Consider the following 25,462-nt stretch of genomic DNA (forward strand, 5'->3'; position numbering starts at 1 on the left):
CGGGAAGATCCCACATGCCACGGAGCAGCTGGGCCCGTGAGCCATGGCTGCTGAGCCTGCGCGTCCGGAGCCTGTGCTCCACAACGGGAGAGGCCACAACAGTGAGAGGCCCGCGTACCGCAAAAAAAAAAAAAAAAAAGTATGCTCTGGTTAAATTAGATAGCTAGTTGGAAAGATAAGACTTAAGAGTAGTGAAAGTAATTAGAGAATGAACAGCTTCCCCTCCTAGTCCCCCAAGATGTGAAGTTATGTTAATGTAGTATACAGCCAAAATACTAATAGATTCATGAGGCCATCCTGCAAATTAAACTTGGAATAGCTAAGAGTTTGAAAAGAAACAGGCAGAACTGAGAGGTCAAACAGTAAGCAGTAGAGTAGATGTAGACCCAATATACTGATGGAAAGAGTGTGTCTGAGTGAGAATGCTCCTGCATGAGTGGGGAAAGAGTATTGGACAAGGGATCAAGAGACCTGAGTTCTTTATCTACCTCTGCTGTCACTTTTCTTCTAGAGGAAATGCTTGCAATTTTTTTAAAAAACAACTTTATTTCATCAAAAGTCCAAGACCTCAAGAGAAATTTAATGGGAACATGTGTATATTTGTCTAATTGCTCTGAGGGTTAAGAGAACTGAAGGAAATAAACACTGGTTGTGGAGCTCATGTCTTGGGCACTTTACTATAACTTCTCATATAATTTTCAGACAACACTGTGAATGAGATTACCTCCATTTTCCAGAGGAGACAGTAGGCTCAGAAATGTTAAATGATTTATACAAGATCATACCACTTGCAGATGGCAGACTGAAGATGGAAAGCAGGTTGTTCTGATTCCAAAGCCCATGAACTTTTCACTAAGTCTGACTTTTGAATCATGCCAGTCTCTTACTAGACTCTATCCATCAATTTATTGTTTGCCAATATTTTTGCACCATAAAAGAGAACTGCTAACATATAAAAGAACAGGCTGAGTAGGAGAATAATTATGGTAGTTACCATTTACTGAGCATCTACTATGTGATAGGCACTGTGCAAGATAGTTTACATTATTCTGCTTCTTACAGTGTTGGGGTAAATATTATTAATCCCAATTTTTTTAAATGCCCAGAGAGTTTGTGACTTTCCCAGTGTCATGCAACTAGTATATGGTAGAGCTGAGATTTAAATCCAAGTCTTTATGACTCCAAAGCACAAGCATTAGCCATCGACCCAGGTTAAATTGGAATGATTAACTGTAAAGAAAGCTCTAAAAAAATATCAGGTGCACACCCACATCCATGTTGCAAACAGATCTTTGGATTTGAATGAATTGCACTTAAGGGGCCAACAGAACACATTCAAAGGGAAGGGTCCAGTATCACCATTGATTGCCCAGAGGAAGGTTTTGGAGAACAGCATAGAGAGGCTATGGCACAGTTTATAGGGCCGGCCTTGTTATTATAATAGATGAAAAGTCCCTGCTCCTATCAAAGGCCAGCCCCTGCACTTGTTCTCTTGATTTCATCCTCTCTTGCCTCTCTTTCATCTGTCTCACTAGTTTCCTCCTCAAACCTCTCCTTTCTGAAACATCCTCATCAGCATACAAACATGTTCTATCTCCAGTCTTTTAAAATTCTCCTTCGATGGGCTTCCCTGGTGGCGCAGTGGTTGAGAGTCCGCCTGCCGATGCAGGGGACACGGGTTCGTGCCCCGGTCCGGGGAGATCCCACATGTGCGGAGCGGCTGGGCCCGTGAGCCATGGCTGCTGAGCCTGCGCGTCCGAAGCCTGTGCTCCGCAACAGGAGAGGCCACAACAGTGAGAGGCCCGCATACTGCAAAAATAAATAAATAAATAAATAATAAATAAATAAATAAATAAATAAAATAAAATTCTCCCTTGACTTTGCATCTCTCTTCCAGCTAATGCCCCATGTCTCTGGAATTTCACAGTGTATTAATTTCCTGTTGTTGCTGTAGCAAGTGACAACAAACCTAGTGGCTTAAAACAACACAGACTTATTAGTTCTGTAGGTCAGAAGTCTGAGTGAGATCATTCGTTTCTCTGCTCTAGTTTTACAGGGACAAAATCAAGGTGTTAGCCAGCCTGAGCTTTTATCTGGAGGCTCTGAGGAAGAATCACTTTCAGGCTCACTTAGGTTGGTGGAGGATTCAGTTCCATGCCATTGTAGGCTTGGGTCTCCATTTTCTTGCTGGCTGTTCGCCAGGGGATACTGAACTTCTAGAGGCTGCTCACATTCCCTGGCTTGTGGCCTCTTTCATCTGCAAAGTCAGTAAGGGTAGGTTGAGTCCTTCTCACACTTTGAATCTCTCTGCTCTCCCGCTTCTGCTTCTCTCAGGCTTCCAGCTAGAGAAGGTTCTCAGTTTGTGAAGATTCACGTGATTAAATCGAGCCCACTTGAATAATCTATGATAATCTCCCTATTTTAAGAGTTCAACCTTAATTACATCTGTAAAATCCCTTTTGGCATGTAAGTAACATATTTACAGGCTCCAGAGATTAGTGTGTGGACATCTTTGGAGGGCCATCCACACAGTAAAACTTCAAAAAAAAAAAAAACCTGCCTATAGTCACTATTTCTATTTCCATCTTCCATTCACTCCTCAGCGCTCTCCAATTGCTCTTCAGGCCCCACTGTTCCAGAGAAACTGCCCTTATGAAGAACACAGTGACCTCCATGTTGACAAAGCCTGCTCTGCCCTCACTTTGCCCAGTCTCTCCATAACTTCCAGCACAGTTGATCAGTCTCTCCTTCTTGAAACACTACCTTCTCTTCATTTCTGGGATGTTACACTCTGTATATTTTCAACTCCTGTCTCACTAAGTATGCCTTCTCAGTCTCCTTTGGCTTGGGTTCCCCCACTTTTTAGCCCCTAGTTGTTGGAGTGTTCCAGGGCTCAGTCCTAGGCCCTCTCCTATACTCTTCTATATGCTCTGTCTCCTCCCAAATGATTTCAGTCAGTCCCATGTCTTTATATACTGTCTATATGCTAATTACTACCAAAATTATATCTCTACCCTTGACCTTTCTATCGAACTCTAGACTCGTTTATTTACCTACTTATCTCCAGATATCTACAAGTCATTTAGCACATAATATGGCCAAAGCAGATTCTTTTTTTTTTTTTTTTTTTTTTGCAGTACGCGGGCCTCTCACCGTTGTGGCCTCTCCCGTTGCGGAGCACAGGCTCCGGACGCGCAGGCCCAGCGGCCATGGCTCGCGGGCCCAGCCGCTCCGCGGCATGTGGGATCTTCCCGGACCGGGGCACGAACCCGTGTCCCCTGCATCGGCAGGCGGACTCTCAACCGCTGCGCCACCAGGGAAGCCCCCAAAGCAGATTCTTGATTCCCAACCTACCTCCTCCCAAACCTCCTGTTCCTCTAGTCTTCCCCATCTTGGTAGATGGTCAGAAACCTAAACTTCATCCTGAATTGCTCTTTCCCTTCCCTCTGCCATCTAGTTTAGTGGTGCTGTCAGCTCTGCTTACAAAATGTATCTTGTATTTATTCACCTCTTTGTACCCTCATGGCTATCCCATTAATCTCAGACACCATCATCTCTTGCATGGACTTGTACAGTCAGCATCCTAACCGATGTCTCTGCTTCCATTCTTGCCTTCCTGTAGTCCATTCTCCACAGAGCGTCCAGGGTGATCATTTTCAAAAGTAAATTAGATCATGTTCTTTCTGTAATTCAGAAGGCCCTACATGATCTGACCCCACCTATTTTTATGACTTCATCTTATGCCATTATTTCCTCTCTTCACCCTGCTTCAGTCTCTCTGGTCTCTTTGTTTCTTAAACAAGTCAATTTCATTATTTTCTTGGGACCTTTACACCTGCTGTCTCCTCTGCCTGGAGCACTCTGCCCTAGATCCTCACATGCCCAGTGCCTTCTTGTCATGCCAGTCAGTTCAAATGTCACCTCTCAAAGAGACTTTCTTGACCATCCCTCAGTCACTCTCTATCACACTGCTGTGTTACTTTCTTCATAGCACTTATCATTAATTGAAATTACCTTTTTATTTATTTATATTCCTGGATTATACTACAGAGCCTACCACATAATGTATTCTCAATTTAGAATGTTTGTTGGAGGAATGAATGAACAAGTAAGTGAAAGAACGGATCTTGAGTTAGTAAGAGGGAATCTTAATATGATGAAAAGAGCAAGGACTTCAGAGTTAGACATTCTGGATTTAAGTTTCAGACCTGCCTCATTACTTATGTGACCTTGGCCAAGTTACTCAAGTTTAAGTTGCCTCATCAGTTAAGTAAAGATAATATATGCTTCATAGGAAAGACTTCAAAGCTCATTGTTTTTACTGCCAGTATATACTACTATTTATGCACCCTAGTAAATTTATTAACGATAATTATTGTCCATACTGCCATTGCAGATAGTATGGCACCACTTTCATAGTAGGTGCTCAATAAATGTTGGAGTAATTTTGCTTGAAGGAACTATCATCAAGGGACACCCATTTGTAAACTACCTCCTTTCTCCATTCTTGGTCTTAACAGTTTCTGTCTGCCTTTTAGTGACATTATTGATCATCATAATGTCCAAGGAAATAAGATTAGATATACACATATGCTCATGTATCAGAAGAAGTTTATCAAGGAGGAGAGATCAGTTATACACATCTTTATGTGCTACTACCCTAACTTAGATGAGCTTCTGCCTTTAGAGTGAACCTCATCATTACCTTTTCCACATGTAGAGTCGTGGTACCTACCGTTTGTCTGTTGGCAGAGTCTTTATGTATTAGAGCTGGAAAGTTCCTTAAATGTCACATGGACTCTTCTCAAGCTGGCTCCAGCATCTGTTTCACTCCTATGGACTTAAGGCACACGGAGGTACCCACAAGTCCTCATATAACCATGCTTTTTTAGTTCCATGCCTTTATACATACTGTCTCCTCTGAAGTACCCTGCTCACCCTCCACCCTTGCCCTTTCCTAATGCAAGAACCATTCATTCTTCAAAGATTAGTTAAGGGAGTTCGCTGGTGTGGTGGCCTAGTGTTAGGATTCCAGGCTTCCACTGCCATGGCCCAGGTTCAGTCCCTGGTCGGGGAACTGAGACCTTACAAGCCACATGGCGCAGCCAAAAAAAAAAAAAAAAATTTGAAATCACAAATTTCAAATGTCACTTAATTTGAAATCACACCTGACAAGTCTCTCTTGCCTGTCTCCTTTGCTCCCTGTCCTTCCCTGGCAGTTAGCCACTCCCTCCTTCAGGTTCTTATAACCCTATGTGTGTATACATTTTGAATCTTTTCTGGAATTTTTTATTTTGACATGATTTCAGCTTTACAGAAAAATTGCAACAGTGGTACAAAGAATTGCCATATACCCTTCACCAAGATTCTCCAGTTATTAACATTTTATCACATTTGCAATATTAGTCTCTCAATACATAATACATATTTTTTCTGAACCATTTGGCAATGATTTGTATACATAATGTCCCTTTACTATTAAAGACTTTAGTGTATGTTTTCTGAAAACAAGGGCATACTTTTCCCTAGACATAGTGCTAGTGTTAAAATCAGAAAATTAATATTGATATAGTATTAAGAGCTAATCTACAGACCTTCTAGTTATTAAAACCAGAAAATTAATGTCAGTACAGTACCAGTAGCTAATCAATAAACCTTATTCATATTTTGCCAATTGTCCCAATAATGTCCTTTCAGGAAAAGAAAATTCTGGATCATGAGTTGTACTTGTCATGTCTCTTTAGTCTCCATTCATCTGGAACTGTTTTCTGTCATTCTTCCTTGTCTTTCATGACCTTAATATTTCTTTTTTCTTTTTTTTTTTTTTAGCATAGTAACAACCCCCTTAACTAGTACTTCTTTCCTTGGAATTTCCTGCCACCGGCCCTTTAGCCCACACCCCTGATGAACCTCCCCTCTCCACTCTGCGTTCAGAGTTTATTTTATTTTATTTATTTAATTATTTTGCGGTACGCGGGCCTCCCACCGCTGCGGCCTCTCCCGCCGCGGAGCACAGGCTCCAGATGCGCAGGCCCACCGGCCACGGCCCACCGGCCCAGCCGCTCCGCGGCACGCGGGATCCCCCCAGCCCGGGGCACGAACCCGCATCCCCCGCACCGGCAGGCGGACTCCCAACCACTGCGCCACCAGGGAAGCCCTGACCTTAATATTTCTTTATAAATATTTGTCCAGTTATTCTATAGACTGGTTCTCAATTTGGGTTTGTCTGATGTTACCTCATGATTAGATTCAGGTTATACATTTTTGACAGGAAGGCTCTACAAGTGATAGTCTTCTGAAAGCATTGTATTTGGAGCTACATATCATTTATCCTAACTGCAGATAGTAACTTTGATTACTTGGTTCACATAGTATCTACCAAGTTTCTTCACTTCATTCCTTTGTAATTAGTTAATAGTCTTATAGGTAAATACTCTGAAACTATAAATACCCTGTTTCTCCTCAGACTTTCACCCAATAGTTTTAGCATCCATTGATGAGTGTTGCTTGAATCAGTTATTGCCCAAATGGCTATTTTATAATTCCCTCATTTCTTCTACATTTTTGTTAGTTGGGATTCTACTGTAAGCAAGAGTTTTTCCTTCTCTATTTTTTTAATTTATTCATTTAGTTACATAATTATGGACTCTTGATTCTTATTTTATTCAGTAACAATTTCGTATTGTCATTATTTGTTTTGATGCTCAAATTACCTCAGATGTAGCCAGTGGAAGCCCCTTGAAGTTGTCTCATGTGTCCTTTTGACATGACCCCATCATTGTTTTCTGACCAGTGTGTTCCAGGTTCATCTCCCCTATCCCAGTCCATACCCAATGAATTGTGATTAATTGTATAAAGATCTACTCCTAACCATCTCAAGACTGTGCTCCTCCAGGACAAGAACCATGTTGGGTTTTTTCACCTTAGATAATTGGCAAGCCTTGACGCTTAGCATTTTCTAAATTTTCAATGAAAAATTTAGCTGAAATTTACTGATGTGGTCAAATTAATTAATATAATTTGAATTGCCACTTCCTGGGCTCCAGAAGGAAGAGAGATTGCTTCCTTCCTCCTCGGCTACATGAGAGAATGTGTGCAGAGAAGACCCCTAAGACTAGAGTCATGCCTGGCTCTGCCACTCTTAACTTCTCTGAGGCTTGCTTTCCTTACTTGTCAAAGGAGAGGATAATGTCTGCCTTCACAAGATTATGAAGGCCACATGAAATTACAAGTGTACAAGAATTTTGTCTAAGTATTGTTGATTAAGAGAGTAATTCTGTCAACCTTAGTAGCATCAAAATGTGTTGGAGAATATTCCCATCTCTCATCTTTCTCTGAAGTAGGACAGACATTAAATTAATTATTTGCATGTGGAAAAATAAGAAAAGATTGTGTTTAAATGACAAACTCAATGTCACACCATAAGGGACAGAACTAGAATTAGATCCCTGGTCCCCTGACATCAACTCAATTTTTTTCCAGCTAGGATAATTAAGTTAGAATGTGGCAGGACAGGGCTTCCTGATAGGGAAAACTTCAAAATCCTGGAATCCCTCAGGATAGCTTAAGAAATCCATTATTAAGAAGCTTTTAAATTAGTATGAAGCTTAATCTCGCTTCTGGCTACTCGTACATGAACAGCATGCCCTGATTTTTCAGAACTGTTAAATATAATTGGTTCGTTTCTTCTGTCTGTATCTTTCAGGCCAGAGAGAGCAACCCCCTTGCCAGTTGGCGTCATGGACTTTTATTTCTAGCCTTAAGGGAAAAAAGAAGAAAAACTGTTTTCTGACACTTAGAAAGCCAATTAAAGCCCTGTTCAGTTCTTCTCTTACATCTGTTGACTTTCTTATGCTACAAACATGTGCTGGGTACCAACTAAGATCTCAGCATCTTACCATGTGACGGTAGGAATTCCAAAGTAAATCACTTTCCTCACTGCTCAGCTCAGATCCCGTGTTTGTTACTGGAGGTATATGGGGCAGTCTTGGGGTTTATAGTAATCAGGTTAAACATTTGGCATGTTCATATACTCAGTCTTAAGTGTGGAATAGGTAGAGAGTTGGATTGGAGTTTTTTCTAGGCAAATGTGTTGGAAAAAGAAGGGCAAGGAAGTGATTATAATTATAGATCAGTGGTTCTCAAACCTTTTGGTATCAGGAAACCTTTATATCCTTAACCCAAAAGAGCTTTCATTTTGTGGGTTATCTATATCACTATATTATAAATAAAAACTTAGAATTTTTTAAGACATAAGAATATACAGGCACGCATTCCATTAGCTGTCAGAGTGATGATATCACACTTGTAGCATCCGGAAAACTCTACTGAGAGAGAATGAGAATGAAAAATGCAAATAATGTTTTAGCATCATGAAAATAATTTTCATCTCATAGACCTTCAAAAGGATTTCAAGAACCCCCAGAGATTCCCAGACTGTAGTTGGAAAACTACTAACCATATAACATTTTATTGATAAAAATGTGTCCTATATGTGTCAGTTACATTGGTTGGTTAATTTGATATTTGGTTATCTATGTTAATTAGTTATTTATGTTATTAGTTGGTTAATTGTGTTATCAAATATTTTCTATCCTTCTTGATTTTTTTTCACATTCTTGACTTACCAATTACTGAGAGAAATGTGTTAAAATATCCACCTCATAATTATGGATTTTTCTGTTTCTGCTCTTAGTTATTTAAACTTTTGCTTTTATATTTTGTATTATTAGGTACATAAAATTTAAGGTTATTATAGCTTCCTTTTGAATTGACTTTTTTTGCTATAATTATCATTTATTTATAAGTAATTTTAATTCATTTCATTTCCACTTTAACTGGAGTTTTTTTTAATTGAAATATAGTTGATGTATATTATGTTAATTTCAGGTGAACTGCATGGTGATTTAACATTTACATACATTAGGAAACGATCACCATGATAAGTCTAGCCACCATCTTTCCCCATACAAAGTTATTACAGCATTATTGACCATATTTCTTATGCGTGCGTGACATCCCCGTGGCTTATTTTATAACTGAGGTTTTGTGCCTCTTAAGCCCCTTCACCTGTTTTGCCACACCCTCCGCTGCCCTCCCATCTCTCAGTCACTAGTTTGCTGTCTGCATCTATGAGTCTGTTTTTGTTTTCTTTTGTTTGTTTTGTTTAGATTCCATATATAAGTGAGATCGTACAGTATTTGTCTTTCTCTGTCTGATTTATTTCACTTAGCATAATACCTTCTAGATTCATCCACGTTGTCACAAATGGCAAGATTTCTTTTTTTTTTATGGCTGAGTAAATATTCCATTGCATGTATATACCACATTTTCTTTAGCCATTCATCTGTCAGAGGACACTTAGGTTGCATCCATATCGTGTCTACTGTAAATAATAATACAGTGAACATTGGTGTGCATATGCCTTTAGAATTAGTGTTTTTGTTTTCTTTGAGTAAATACCCAGAAGTGAAATTACTGGATCATATGGCAGTTCTATTTTTAATTTTTTGAAGAACCTCCATGCTGTTTCCCATAGTGGCTGCACCAATTTACATTCCCACCAACAGTGAATGAGGGTTCTCTTTTCTCCACATCCTTGCCAACACCTGTTATTTGTTCTCTTTTGGGTAATAGCCATTCTGACAGATGTGGGTGGTATCTCATTGTGGTTTTGATTTGCATTGCCCTGATGTTGAGTATCTTTCCATGTGATATTTCTTTGGAAAAATATCTATTCAGGTCCTCTACCCATTTGTTAATTGGGTTGTTTTTTGTTTTTTGGTAATTTTATTTATTTATTTATTTATTTATGGCTGTGTTGGGTCTTCGTTTCTGTGCGAGGGCTTTCTCTACTTGCAGCAAGTGGGGGCCACTCTTCATCACGGTGCGCGGGCCTCTCACTATCGCGGCCTCTCTTGTTGTGGAGCACAGGCTCCAGACGCGCAGGCTCAGTAATTGTGGCTCACAGGCCTAGTTGCTCCGCGGCATGTGGGATCTTCCCAGACCAGGGCTCGAACCCGTTTCCCCTGCATTGGCAGGCAGATTCTCAACCACTGCGCCACCAGGGAAGCCCGGGTTGTTTTTTGATGTTGAGTTGTATGAGTTATTTGTATATTTTGGATGTTAACCCCTTATTGGATATATCATTTGCAAGTATCTTCTCCCATTCAGTAGACTGCCTTTTCGTTTTGGCGATATGAATTGACTGTTTTCTCTTGAGGAAATGTCCCTTTTAGTCTAGTCATACTTCTTGTATTAGGACTGTCTTGTCTGATATTAATATAGCCACTTGCACTTTCTTTGGTTAATGTTCACAGGGTGGATATTCTTCCATCTGTTTGTTTTTTATCTTCCTGTGTCGTCATATTTTAAGTTTTCTTATTTCAATGCCATCTTATAAACATATAATCGGGTTCGGTGGGGGGGGGTCTTTGGTCCTGTATGTTAATTTTTTCTTATTGTTTTATTCAAACCACTTTTTTTGTTTTGGTTTGGTTTGGTTTGGTTTGGGTTTTTTTGGTTTTTCTTTTTGCGGTACGCAGGCCTCTCACTGTTGTGGCCTCTCCCATTGCGGAGCACGGGCTCCGGACGTGCAGGCTCAGCGGCCATGGCTCACGGGCCCAGCCGCTCCACGGCATGTGGGATCCTCCCGGACCGGGGCACGAACCCGCGTCCCCCACATCGGCAGGCAGACTCTCAACCACTGCGCCACCAGGGAAGCCCGAACCACTTGTATTTAATGTAATTATTTATTTGGGTTAAGTCTACCATTTTGCATTTTGCTTTTTGTTTTCTCTTTGCCTAAGTTCTTCCTCATTTCTTTGTTCCTCCTTTCTTGCCTTCTTTTGGATTAATCGATTGTGTTTTATTATTCCATTCCTCTCTCCTTAGCTTTTAATGATACATTCTTGTTATAATTTTTTAACTAGTTAGAATTATACATCCTGGACTTATTAAAGTTTATCTTAAATAAGCATTCTAGCCACTCCCCAAATAATGCAAAATTCTTAGCAAATTTTGGCTCCATTTATCCTCCCACTTCCATCCTTTGTGCTATTGCTTTCATATAATTTGCTAATACAGTTGACCTTTGAACGATGCACAGATTAGGGGCACCACCCCCTTGTACAGTCAAAGCTGTATGTAACTTCACAGTCAGCCCTCCTTATCCGTGGTTCCACATCCATGGATTTAATCAACTGTGGATCTTGTAGTACTGTAGTACATGTTTGTTGAAAAAAATCCGCATACAAGTGGATACACACAGTTCAAACCCATGTTTTTCAAGGGTCAACTATACATATATTATAAACCCTACAAGCCATTTTTTAAATTCTTTTTCTAAATTGTCAATATTCTCTTGTATCCACATATTTACCCTTTCTTATGCTCTTCCTTCCTTCCTGCAGTTTTATTTTTTCCATCTGTGATTACTTTCCTTCATCCTGAAGAACTTCACTTTTATTTCCTATAGTTTAGGTCTGTTAGTGACAAATTCTCTCAGCTTTGATTTTTCTGAAACAGTTATTTCACCTTCATTTGATTAAAAAATTTTAATTGAATGAAAGATTCCTTAAATTCTGTAGTGCTTTACAATTTTCAAAAGTTTCACACAAATGATTTTTTATAATTGCATGGTAACCCTGTTTCTTCCCCCTACCCCTATATTGCCCCTCCCCTCCCTTACTGGTAATCACTAATTTGTTCTCTATATCTGTGAGTCTGCTTCCTTTTTTGTTTTATTCACTAGATTGTTGTATTTTTTAGATTCCACATATAAGTGATATCATACAGTATTTTTCTTTCTCTGTCTGACTTATTTCACTTAGCATAATGCTCTCCAGGTCTATCCATGTTGCTGCAAATGGCAAAAATTTCACTTTTTTATGGCTGAGTAGTATTCTGTTGTATATATATGTAGAACATATATATATATACATATACACACACCACATCTTCTTTATCTATTCATCTGTTGATAGACACTTAGATTGTTTCCATACTATTTCACCTTCATTTTTGAAGGATATTTTCACCGAGCATAGAACTTTAGGTTGGCAATTTATATATTTTAGCCCTTGAAAACTGTCATTTAAAACTATCGCTTCTGGGCTTCCCTGGTGGCGCAGTGGTTGAGAGTCCGCCTGCCGATGCAGGGGACACGGGTTCGTGCCCCCGTCTGGGCAGATCCCACATGCCACGGAGCGGCTGGGCCCGTGAGCCATGGCCGCTGAACCTGCGCGTCCGGAGCCTGTGCTCCGCAAAGGGAGAGGCCACAACAGTGAGAGGCCCGCGCACAGCATTAAAAAAAAAAAACAACTATCACTTCTTACCTTCATAGTTTCTATTAAAAAGTCAATTGCTTCTGTAAGAGTAATCCTTTTCTCTCTTAACTGCTTTCAAAAATTTATCTTTGGGGGCTTCCCTGGTGGCGCAGTGGTTGAGAGTCCGCCTGCCGATGCAGGGGACACGCGTTCGTGCCCCGACCCCACATACCGTGGAGCCGCTGGGCCCGTGAGCCATGGCCGCTCAGCTTGCGCGTCCGGAGCCTGTGCTCCGCAACGGGAGAGGCCACAACAGTGAGAGGCCCGGGTACCGCAAAAAAAAAAAAAAAAAAAAAAAAAAAAAAAAATTTATCTTTGTCTTTAATTTCACTTGTATTTTATGTATTTTATTTTCAGCCATTTAACAGTGACGTGTTTTGGTATATTTTGGGTTTTGGGGTTTTTTTTGTATTTTTGCTGCTTGTGGATTGCTGAGCTCTTTTTTCATTAGTCTTCAAATATTGCTTTTACCTCATTCTCTCTTTCTTCTCTCGCTGGGATTATAGTTACTCATATTTTGGATCTACTGACTGTGTCCACATGTCTCTAATGCTCTAACCTGTTTTTTCCATATTTTTGCTTCATTTTGCATGTTTTCTATTGATTTTTTCTTCAAATTCAGTAATTCTTCTGCTGGGTCTTGTCTGCCCTTAAATCTACCCAATGAGTTCTTAATTTTTAATATTGTATCTTTTATTCTAGTGTGTCCATTTAATTTTTATATAGGTTCCAGTTTTCTGTGAGTATTACTTATCTTTTCTTACATTTTGTTCATCTTTTCCTCTACTTTTTAAAACCATATTAATTATGGTTATCTTAAAGTCTGTTTCATTATCTGGATCATACATGAGTCTTCTATTGTCTGTATTTTTCTTGATTACCAGTCACATTGTTCTGCCTCTTTTTATATCATGTGTATATACATACACACACACACATGCACACACGCACACTGGATATTTTATATAAAAGAACAGTTGAGACTCCAGCTGATATTTTCCATCTGAAAGAATTCTTCCTTTTCTCTTTCCTTTAGGCTAATAGGATAAGGGCCTGATCCCCTCAGTCTAATCATGGATTGAGCTAGTTCAGATCTGAATTGTACCTATGGTTCATATCCCTGTTCCTTGCACCTCGGCCCTCTTGGGCTCTCGACTGAGAACCTAATGGGTCTCCATCTTCATAGTCCTGAAAAACTGCAAGAGATTGTCCTTCCCTTGAGAGGTTTGGGGCTTGGTTCTTTGACCTTTCAGTCCTTACAGTTTCAAAATATGGCATTTATCTTGAAGAGGAGATCAACTGTGCTAGAGGTAGACCTCCTCCTTCTAGTGGAACCTTGTCTCGTGAAATCACAAGATTATAGCAGTTTTCACTCTGCCTTTTTAGAAGCTCTCAGCCTAGCTTTGCAGCTCCAATGTGCAGACTCAGAACTCAGCAAATGTCCCTTGGGAAAAACTGGCCACACAGATGGAACTCCTCAAGTTCCAGTCTGTCACAGAGCCTCTCTGATTTTTCTTTCCTCCAGTGGAGCGCCTCTGCACAGGCCAAGCCTGACTGTCAATTCATGCCCAAATTTGGCAGATGTCCTCAGGAAAGAAAACAGTGTCAGCTACTTCAGGAACCCTCTCGACCCAGGTCTGGAATTCCAGTTCATCTAATCCTCATGATTTTTACAACAATGCAATGTCCTTTAAAGATAGTTTATCTGACTTTTTCTAGTTGTTGCATCAGCAATGTTACACTGTCATGATCTATTAAATCCTACCTGGAAGCACAAGAAATACCGTCTTCTACCTACCCACTGTAATTAGTTTATTAACTTGTCTCCCTAGTTCTATTCTTGTCCCCTCCCAGAACAGCCAGAGTGTTCCTTTTAAGTACACCCAGTCACACCCTGCTCAAAACCCTCCAGTGGCTTCCCTTTAGACTTAAAATAAGTTTGGATTCGTTTTCATGGTCTACAAAATCCCACACAATCTTATTACTACTCCCTTTCTAACCTTATCTCCCACCACTCTCCCCTTCACTCACTCAATTCCAGCTATACTGACCTCCTTTCCATTTCTCAAACACATTAACATGTTTCTATCTCACAGTCTTTGCACTTGTTATATACCCTCTACTTAGGTCTTCCTCAGATCTTCATAAGGCTTTGCCTTTATTTCATTTGGGAGCTCTGTGCAAATGTCATCTCCTCAAAGAGGACTTTCCTCACCCCTCTGTCTCCTTACCTTGCTTTAGTTTTAATCATAGCACTTACCTAACATTATACTGTATAGTTATTTGCCTATTTTCTGTCTCCCCCAACTAGGAGGTAAGCTCCATGAGAGTGGAAACTATGTCTGTTATGTTCACTGTTCTACCCCAGTGCTTAGATTACTGCATAGCCTGTAGTAAGTGCTTAATAACTTTGTGGAATGAATTAGGTACCCCTTACCATGAAAAATTCTCAATTAAGGAGAAGAAGAATGATTGGAGTAAAACTGAAAGTACTCTAACATAGGTGTCTACAGAATGTTTTGGAGTAAGTGGAGTACTGATGGAGTTGGGACATAGTCAGACAAGGCCTCAGTAAGGAGGTGGCCCTGGAGCTGAGTGTTGAAAACTGGCTACTGATGTATGTCTGACCAGGAAGAATAGAGAACTCAACATATATGAACGAATTGGTGTTCAGAAAACAGAGGAGCTAGAACATGGGGGTGGGTGATAGGAAATGACATCAGACATAACTGGAGAGCAAGGTAGGGGCAGAGTCACAAAAGTCTTTGGATATCAGAATAAGTAATTTGGACTTTACCTTAAAGGTAATATGGAGCAAAGATTTTTAAGGTAAGGACATATGCTATCAGATGTATATATTTCCATGTGTTTCACTACTCCTCACTGCAATAATCACACTAAAACTTTAAGTAGATTGATATAGAAAATCCCTGATTTGGTTGTCAGGGCCCAGTTTCAAAACCTAAGTCCTTATCCCAACTCATTGTGTAACCTAGGGAAGGCATCATTTCCTCTTTTGAGCCTCAGATCTTCATTCTTAGCAGGAGAAGATTGTAGGTAAGATCCATTCCATCTCTGAGCCTGTGTTTATATGCTTAACTAGATTCCTTGGGGAGAACAGTTTAATTTTTTCTGCATCTGCCAGAAATAATTAAAACTTCCAATTTTGGCCGATCAAAATTCAATTCTCCTCTGAGATTTTCTAACATTTAGGTCAGATGCCAAGAAGCTAGCTTCCTGGGATAAAACTATCCAAGCAGAAGTAGCAAGTCTTTTTTTTCCCTCTGGCTGGGATGGGAATGCAAGTGGGAAGAGGGGGTGTTAGAATGAGTCTTTTTCTTGCAGTTGTGATTCCAAAGAATCCCTATCCTGCATCTGAGGCGAACACTGAGAAGCCCAGCATCCACAGCAACACCAAAACTGCCTTGGAGCATCAACCAGGGCAGAGGGGGCGTAAACCAGGAAAGAAGCGGGGCCGGACACCCAAGCCCCTAATTCCCCATCCCATCTCTACCCCATCCAAGTCAGCTGAACCTTTGAAATTCCCAAAGAAGAGGGGTCCCAAACCTGGCAGTAAGGTAGGTAAAAATGTGGGTTTGCCAGCAAGGGATAAATGGTTATAAAGGGGTAACTCATCCATATCCATCCATCTTAGAAAGGGATGTGTCTGGCCCTATTCTCCACCTTGTGTATGCTTTTAAGAAGAATCTCCTATATTGTCATCCCTACTTTAGCTATTTACCTGGGAGTTGGTAATGTTAGAGATAAGATATTATGGATAAGAAACAAATTTTTACTTTGAAAGTTACATTCATGGGAATTCTGGTCTAATATCCTTCATAGATGGAAGGCCCTGCTCCTAATTGTTTTTAACCTACCCAGAGTGGATGCCCGGGTATGTGAACAGAAAGAGAAAACTGACTCTGTAAATGTATTTATTTTTCTGTCCCTGTACCTTCTTTTAAAAAAAAAAAAAAAAGAAGAAAGAAAGAAAATTATTGAATATTTACTAAGTATCAGGCTCTGTACCTGACACCACTATATATCACATGATCTTCACAAAACCCTTGGAGATGAGTAGTGTTAATATTATTAAATAGTCAAGTACATTGAGACTTAAAGATGTGAAATGACTTCCCTATGGTCACATAGCTAATAAATGGCAGAGGCTACAGAGATGGGTCTCCAGATCTTCTAGTTCTAAGGTCACTGCTGCCCTACCACATATTCACTCTCTCACGTTTACTGAGGGAGGTTAACACTTACCTCTGGTGTAGGAAAAGACTGCTGGGTCGAGCTTCACTGAGCACTGTTACTGAAAGTATCACCTTTTAGTCATGACCAGTTCTCCGTGCATATCTTCCCTAGGGAAACCATTGATATGAAACTTACTCAGCTGCTTCTCTAGGGCTTCCTTTGGCATCACCTTCTTTCTCCACTCACTTCTTAACTATCAGGGAATTTCTCTGCAACTCCCTCCCAAACTAGACTACCTGAGTTCCAATGTAGAAATGATACCCAGTTCTCCCTAGGCATTCCATTCCAATTTCATAAGTTCCTCCCTAGGTTTGGTTGGTTGGTTGGGTTTGTTTTATTTATTAGCTCCAGCTGACCTCAGTCCTTCTCGAATATAAGCTCTTCAAGGTCAGGAATCTAGCCTTTTTTTCTCTTTTTCTTCTGCAATGCCCTATATCCCAGTCTCTTGGGAAATGTTCAGTATATGCAAGGTGGATGGATGTATGCATGCATGGATGCATGGATGGATGGATTTTAGTGATGATGTTCCAATTGAGATTATCTCTTATTTATTGGTTTTGAATTCTTGATGTCACATCTTAATCCTATGTAACACATAATGCTCCTGATCTATTACCACTAACCCCAAACCCGGGGGTTCATTTTTGTGTCCATTATGGTCTTCTCATTCTCATGTTGTGGAGGAGAGGCTGAAGGCTCTAAAGATTCCAAGGCCAGGAAAGTCATGCTTTTGACGATGTGAAGGCACCTTGACAGATTAAAAACGGAGAAAACTTGTCTCTGAGGTTCCAAAGACAGAACCAGAACCAATGAGCAGAAACTCAAGCAGACAGGCTTTGTCTCAACATAAAAGGAACAGTTAAATCTATTTCAAAATGCAAGTAGTGATCTCTCATCACTAGAGGTATTTCATCAGGTACCAGATGACTACTGGGAGGGATGTTTTCAAGGAGTGGAAAGTAGAAGTGTTAGATGGATAGTTGGATTAAGTAACCTTTAAGATCCTTCAGAACCTAAGAACTATGATTCTCTGATTGCCTCAGCTCTGCTTTCTCAGGAAGCCCTAAACATAGTAGCCAAAGTCCTCTTTCTTTCCAATCCTCCTGATAGCAGTAATTCTCATCTAATACTGTACTTTATGGCATGGCATTTGACTCCCTAATTCCCTTTCCTGTCCTTTTGCCTATTCCTGTAAGTGTATATGCCTTTACTTAACCCATGATATAACCCTCATGTTCATTTTTGAAGCAAAGTGGTCTTGTGACAAGAGCATAGGCTTTGAAGCCAGACACACTTAGATTTATATCTCATCTCCAATTGTTACCACCTGTGTGACTTTGGGAAAGCTTTGAGTAAGGCTATGAGCCCCAGTTTTCTCACCAGTAAAATGGAGTTGCGTTAATATATGAATAGACATAATACATGTAAATGCACCTATCTCAAATAGTAATAAAGCTTTACATCTTTCTGCTTTTTTCTACAATATTTGGGAACCTAACTCACCAGGTTTGTTTCTTCAGGGACCCCATGAAGTCCTACCACCAACTCAGTGAAGTTGAACTGGTATTTCCTTTCTTCCCTGACTCATTGCTTATTTGGATTTTTACTTGTGGCAATATCAAAAAATGAGAGGAAACATCCATATCCTGTGTGTGCTTTGAATGTTCTGTAAGAGTTTGCATGACTGCTTTCACAAGCAGAGCCATCCTAGAAGTCAGTCAGGTTTATACAGCTCCCAGAGTGGACCCTGCATGTGACATTCAGTAAAAAGGGATTTCTGGATCTCCAAAATGGTTATGTTTTCCTTGCATTCAGAAAGGCTTTTAGAAAACTGTTTCTTGGAAAAAGCCTTCTGAGATCTCTCTCCCCCAGAGACTGCCTGGACCAGCATAGAGGAAATACTAGATTCTTCTCAAATCATTTTTATCACTTCCCCCATTATTGGTATTCTATACTGTATGCTTCATTGAAAGACATTTATTGACACTTATCATATGCCAAGTACCATGTAGGAATGGTAAACAGAATCAGACCCTCAAGGAGCGCCGGGCTAATAGGGGACACCAGTATGTAAATATATATTGACAATACACTGTGATAAATGCAACAATACAAAGTACAGAAATAGCACAAAAGAGACAGTAAAGCTTATCCAGAAAAGCTTCCTGGATAAACAGATATTTATAAGGTTAAAAAAAAAAGAAAGAAAGGGTATTCCAGGCAAAAGGGATGGTTTATTATTGTAAAGGCAAGGACCAGGTAAAACTGCAGGTTTTGAGAGAACTACTATAGTTAGAGATTACTAGAGTATAAGGTTTAAGGTAAGAAATGACAGGTAATAAGCTGAAGAGGTAGGCAGGGGAAAGTAGTTTGTGGAGTTAGGAGAAGGGACGTTTCCATTTTTCAACAGAGGGAAACAAACTAATGTCAAAGTAGACTTAAGCCACAGTGTTGTTTTTCCTTTTTTTTTCTGCTTTTTTCTGTCTAACTAATAAAGAACCTGGACTTCAGATGATAATATTGAATACAGTAGAAAAGATAGTGAATTGCTGTGGCTATACAGAAGCCCAGAATCTTACACGTATTTATTAAACATCTGATGTATTTGCAGCTTTGGGCAAGATGCTGTGTGGAAAAAATATATATCATATGGTATCACTTATATGTGGAATCTGAAAAAAAAATGAACTTATTTGTAACACTTTTAGGAAACAGACACACAGACAGAGAAAACAAACTTATGGTTACCAAAGGGGGAAGTGCAGGGAGAGGTAAATTAGGAGCTTGAAATTACCAGATACACACTACTATATAAAAGATAGGTAAACAACAAGGTCCTACTGTATAGCACAGGGAACTATATTCAATATCTTGTAATAACCTGTAATGGAAAAGAAACTGAAAAAGAATACATATATATAAATATATAACTGAATCACTTTGCTGTACACCAGAAACTAACACAACATTGTAAATCAACTATATATCAACTGTAAAAAAAAAAAAAAGATTAAAACAGTCCCATCCACAAATGTATTTCAGTTTCATGCGTGAATTAAGTACTAAGAATAGAGGAATGAAAAGACAAGTTACCTATCATGGGTAGAAACTTTTCCCCATCCATTTTGACAGAGGAAACCTCGGACTTTGCTGAACCCACCACCCACCTCACCAACAACCAGCACCCCTGAACCGGATACCAGCACTGTACCCCAAGATGCTGCCACCATCCCCAGCTCAGCCATGCAGGCCCCCACAGGTAAGAGCAGATCACAGTATTAGCTGCAACAAGCCCCAGGCCCCAGTGTCTATACTTTCTCTTTTACTGCACCAATAATTAGCCCCCTATCCATTTATAAATCTAAACAGAATCTTAAAAAAAATTTTTTTTAACTTTGAAATAACTTCAGAGAAACCTCCATCCTGTCAAAACAATCAAAGAACCTTGGGTAGATGTTCTGTGAACTCAGCATTGGGGATCTGGGGCATGGGGGTGGGGTGGACATGGGGCCAGCACCAGGAGCTCCCTGGCCCAGTTTGTAATTATACCCCTCCTATCCAGATTGGGGTGCTCCCTCTTTAGTGATCCCTTCCAGAACCCTTCCAGCACTATAATAATTCTGCCACCGCTCATATATGTATGACACTGCTCTGTTTTTTTTTAACATCATTGATGTTGGCAAATCTTGGTGCTGTGAAAGTATTTCAGTGCATGTTTGATTCAAAGCAAAACCTGGTAACTAAAGTGGGTGCGTAACCACCTGGGTTGTGCATATCTGTTCCCATTTCGTAAACTATATATGGAGGTAACTCTAAAAGAGCTACCCCTTTAGAATAGATAAACATAGATATACAGCCTCCCTGTGGGGTAACTAAAAAGAACAATACTCATTTTTTATGTCTAAATTAAGATGCATATGTGAAACCTTACTTTTGTTACTCTGCAGATACTCCATCTTCTTAGGGAAGTCTAAGCAATTGGAATGATCCCCATGGAAGTTAGGGTAGTCTTTTTCTTAGGAGTTGAATTTGTCTCCACCCAAATCCTAGAATGTTAGCACTTGAAGGGAAGGCCAGCCATAGTTTCCTCCCCAAATAACCTTTGGAAAACAACAGAGCCTGCAGGTGGCATTTATGTCCAGCTCTAGTCAGGGTACTATCATGTGATTTCTCCAAATGTATCTTATGCATCTAGCCCCAGCTAGTTACTGGGTTTGCTTAGTCCAAAAGTGTCTTTAGATTAGTGAACAAAGCTTAGGAGCTTTGCCCCTAAGCTCCATGGATGAGGAAGTAAAGATAGATGAACACCTTGGTGAAGATACTGATTATATTTTCCAGCCTCATGACATGCCCCCTAGATGCCTGTATACCTGCTTGGTTTACTTCATATCCTTCTAAATATCACTTAGGTGCCTGGATGCCTTTTTAACAAAACCTAGAAGATTCATAGCAGTGGGAGCTTCATGACTGTGCCTCACTATTCGGTTTAAATGATGTAGACCATCACTTCTGGCAGTCTCGAAGCTGGCAATCCCTCCCTTGGTCTGAATCTCATAGCCTAGGAAAAGTGGCAACTTGACTTTGTATCCCTGTTTCCTGTTCTTGGCCAGGCTATCGCAGTCTTGACTGATCACTGTTTCACCATCCCAATTGGACCTTTGCTCTTTCTGTGTGACCTTGATGTCACTTCCTTTTCTGAGCCTCAGTTTCCACACCTATACAATAATACGATTAGTCCAAGTTACCTTTATAGACCCTTCAAATGTTAACAATAAAAGCTATTATAGGGCTTCCCTGGCGGCGCAGTGGTTGAGAGTCCGCCTGCCGATGCAGGGCACACGGGTTCGTGCCCCGGTTCGGGAAGATCCCACATGCTGTGGAGCAGCTGGGCCCGTGAGCCATGGCTGCTGAGCCTGCGCGTCCGGAGCCTGTGCTCCACAAGGGGAGAGGCCACAACAGTGAGAGGCCCACATACAGCCAAAAAAAAAGCTATAAAAGCTATTATAGGGACTTCTCTGGTGGCGCAGTGGTTAAGAATCTGCCTGCAAAGGCAGGGGACATGGGTTTGAGCCCTGGTCCGGGAAGATCCCACATGCCAGGGAGCAACTAATCCCGTGCGCCACAACTACTGAGCCTGCGCGCCTAGAGCCCATGCTCCGCAACAAGAAAAGCCACTGCAATGAGAAGCCCATGCACTGCACTGAAGAGTAGCCCCCGCTTACCGCAACTAGAGAAAGCCCACGTGCAGCCACAAAGACCCAATGCAGCCAAAAATTAATTAATTTTTTAAAGCTATCATAGATTGAAAGCTGGGTGCTACACTATATCCTTTATTACCAACCTTTCGGGGGTTTTTTAACTGCACAACACTTTTTAAGAGTTATTTTGATCCGAGTTATATACATGCTAATAGTTTAAAGGAACAATAGGCCTACAAGAATTATTACAAAAACAAGACAAACAGTCCCCTCTATGCCCCTATCATTTACTTCTCACCAAAGGCAATCACTTTTAATTTAGCTGATTCTTTTATTTATCTCCATATATGTAAGTGGAATGTTTATATTGCTTTTTTTTTTTTTAGCTTGAAGCATTTTCAACTGACAACACACTTTAACTCTTCCTTTTCTTTTTTTTTTTTGTCAACCCAGGATTTAACTCTTCATCTCCTTACCCGTTACCCACCCACACATGCTTCCCTATCTTAATACTATGATATTATAATTGTGATTAGATTCAAATTCATTAATTTGTATTGTAACTTGTTATAGGCTATTCTCAATTGAACCGTAGAGTACTATGATTACTTTTCCTTTATTGTACAAAATTTTGTTTTAGAGTAAATCTTGATTTCTTTGTTATGTGTTTATTTTGCTATATACTTATTAACTCAACCTTAAACTCTCTTACTGCCGTATACATCTTTCTTTATGTTCAAGCACGTTTTATATTCTATCCATTTCAAACTCTAAAAGAAATCTCTCCTGGAGCCTTTTGAGTTCCTTGACAACCTCTTCACCTCTCTGTTGTGTTATCCCCAGTTTGCTCCTTCCCACATCTTTATTTTCCCATGTAATCTTTCTTAAATTTATATCTTTAGTTTTGTGTGAAACCTGTTTATTCCCTTTGAAGCTTCTCTTCATCCCCATTATTCTGAAATTTCACCTAGGATGTATTTTTACCTACCATGTGGACACATAGTGTGCCTATTCCATTATTTGATTTCTTGAAACTTTCTTAAATTCATTAATAATTTTCTCCCACTTTTTCTCTATTCACTGTTCCTGGCATACGTGTTATTCAGATGTTGAACCTCCTGAAGTCGTCCTCTATATTCTTGACCCACTTTATTCTTATTCCTATTCTCTTTGTCTTTTTGCTCAACTTTCTTCAAGCTTTCCTCAACTCTGTCCTCTAAACTTTGTATTGAGTTTCTTGTTCCTGGCATTTTGCTTGTAAAAGTGTCATTATTTATTACTCTAGTGGCATTTTCCAAAGGGTATTTGGTAGAAAACCAGTCCTGCAAAATGCTCTGCATAAAGGGATTTTACATACATTTAGGAATTTGGTCACATACATTTAGGAAAGGCTTATACTGTGCTTACCCACTCTTGGATGTTTGCATCTGCTATGAAGAACTCTTTTTTGTTTTCTGAACTTTTTACTAGACTGTTTTTTTTAAGTACAGGAGGTACAGAGCTTTCGCGTATACCCCCTGCTCCCACACATGCATGGCCTTCTCCATTACCAACATCCCCCACCAGAGCAGTATGTTTGTTTCAATTGATGAACCTGCACTGACACATCATTATCACCCAAGGTCCGTAGTTTACCTTAGAGTTCTCTCTTGGTGTTATACTTTCTGTGGATTTTGACAAATATATAATGACATGTATCCACCATGATAGGATCCTACAAAATAATTTAACTGCCCTAAAAATCCTTTGTGCTCTGCCTATTCATTCTTTCCTCCCCACTAATCTCTGGCAACTGCTGACCTTTTTACTGTCTTTATAATTTTGCCTTTTCCAGAATGTCATAAAGTTGAAATCGTTCAGTATGTAGTCTTTTCAGATTGGCCTTTTCACTTAGTAATATACATTTAAATTTCCTCTGTTCCTTTTCATGGCTTGATAGTTCTTTTTTTTTTTTTTAAGTGCTAAATAACATACCATTGTCTGGCTATACCAATAGTTTATTTATCCGTTCACCTACTGAAGGACATCTTGGTTTTTTCCAAGTTTTGGCAACTATGAATTATGCTGCTATAAACATTCATGTGCAGGTTTTAGTGTGGACATAAGTTTTCTCTTCCTTTGGGTAAATACCAAGGAATGCGATTTCTGGATCACATAGTAAGAGTATATTTGGTTATGTAAGAAATTGTCAAACTGTCTTCAAAGTGGCTGTATCATTTTGCATTCCAACCAGTAGTGAATGAGCGTTCATTTGTTGCTCCACATTCTCGCCAGCACTTGGTGGTGTCAGTGTTCTGGATTTGGGCCATTCTAATAGGTGTATAGTAGTATTTCATTGTTGTTTTAATCTGCATATCTCTAATGACGTGCAGAGTAGAGCATCTTTTCGTATACTTATTTTCCAGTTGTGTATCTTCTTTGGTGAGGTGTCTATTAACAACTTTGGCACATATTTTAATCAGGTTGTTTGTTTTCTTATTGCTGAGTTTTAAGAGTTCTTTGTGTATTTGGATAACAGTCCTTTATCAGATCTGTCTTTTGCAAATAATTTCTCCCAATCTGTAGCTTGTCTTCTCACTCTCTTGACATTGGCTTTCACAGAGCAGAAGGTTTTAATTTTAATGAGTCCAGCCTATCAATTATTTCTTTCATGGATCCTGCCTTTGGTGTTATATCTGAAGTCACTGGCATACCCAAGGTCACCTTGGTTTTCTCCTATATTATCTTCTAGGAGTTTTATAGTTTTGAATTTTACATTTAGTTCTGTGATCTATTTTGAGTTAATTTTTGTGAGGGGTGTAAAGTCTATGTCTAGGTTCCTTTTTTTGCATGTGGCTATCCAGTTGTTTCAGTACCATTTGTTGAAAAGACTGTCTTTGCTCCATTGTATTGCCTTTGCTCCTTTGTCAAAGATCAGTTGACTGTATTTGTGTGGGACTATTTCTGGGCTCTCTATTCTGTTCCATTGATTTGTCTGTTCTTTTACCAATACCGTACTGTCTTAAAGTTGGGTAGTGTCAGTCCTCCAACTTTGTTCTTTCCCTTCAATATTGTGTTGGCTCTTTAGGGTTTTTCCCTCTCCATATAAACATTAGAATCAGTTTGTTGATAGCCACAAAATAACTTGCTGGGATTTTGATTGGGATTGCCTTGAATCTATAGATCAAGTTGGGAAGAATGGACATCTTGACAGTATTTTCTTATCCATGAACATGGGGATATCTCTCCATTTATTTAGTTCTTTCTTGATTTCGTTTATCAGAGTTTTGTAGTTTTGTAGTTTTCTTCATATAAATCTTGTACGTATTTTGTTAGATTTATACCTAAGTATTTTATTTTTGAGGGTGCTAAGGTAAATGGTATTGTTTTTAATTTCAAATTCCACCTACTGTTATTCCACCGTTACTGTTATATATGAAAGTGATTGACTTTTGTGTATTAACCTTATACTCTGCAGTCTTGCTATAACTGCTTATTAGTTCCAGGAATTTTTTTTTGTCAATGCTTTTGCATTCTCTACATAGACAGTCATGTCTTCTACAGATAAAGGGAGTTTTATTTCTTCCTTCCCAAACTGTACACCTTTCATTTCCTTTTCTTGTCTTATTACATTAGTTAGGACTTCTAGTACAATGTGGAAAACTCATGGTAAGAGGGAACATCCTTACCTTGTTCCTGATC

General features: G+C 39.6%; 1 protein-coding gene across 7 annotated transcripts in view; it reads left to right on the forward strand.

Annotated features, from left to right (window-relative positions):
* Positions 1-25,462, forward strand: part of SCMH1 (Scm polycomb group protein homolog 1) — a 200,826-nt gene that overhangs the window by 133,863 nt on the left and 41,501 nt on the right. For 6 of the 7 annotated variants that reach the window (XM_081226621.1, XM_081226622.1, XM_081226623.1 and 3 more), the window contains 2 exons: positions 15,672-15,904; positions 19,716-19,842. The exons of the other annotated variant lie outside the window; for it this stretch is intronic. In XM_081226621.1, the coding sequence (XP_081082747.1) occupies positions 15,672-15,904; positions 19,716-19,842 (360 nt within the window). The remainder of the gene's footprint in view (positions 1-15,671; positions 15,905-19,715; positions 19,843-25,462) is intronic. 7 annotated transcript variants of the gene reach the window in all.

Source organism: Mesoplodon bidens (assembly GCF_964165515.1).
Source record: "Mesoplodon bidens genome assembly, chromosome: 2".
Taxonomy (NCBI): Eukaryota; Metazoa; Chordata; class Mammalia; order Artiodactyla; family Ziphiidae; genus Mesoplodon; species Mesoplodon bidens.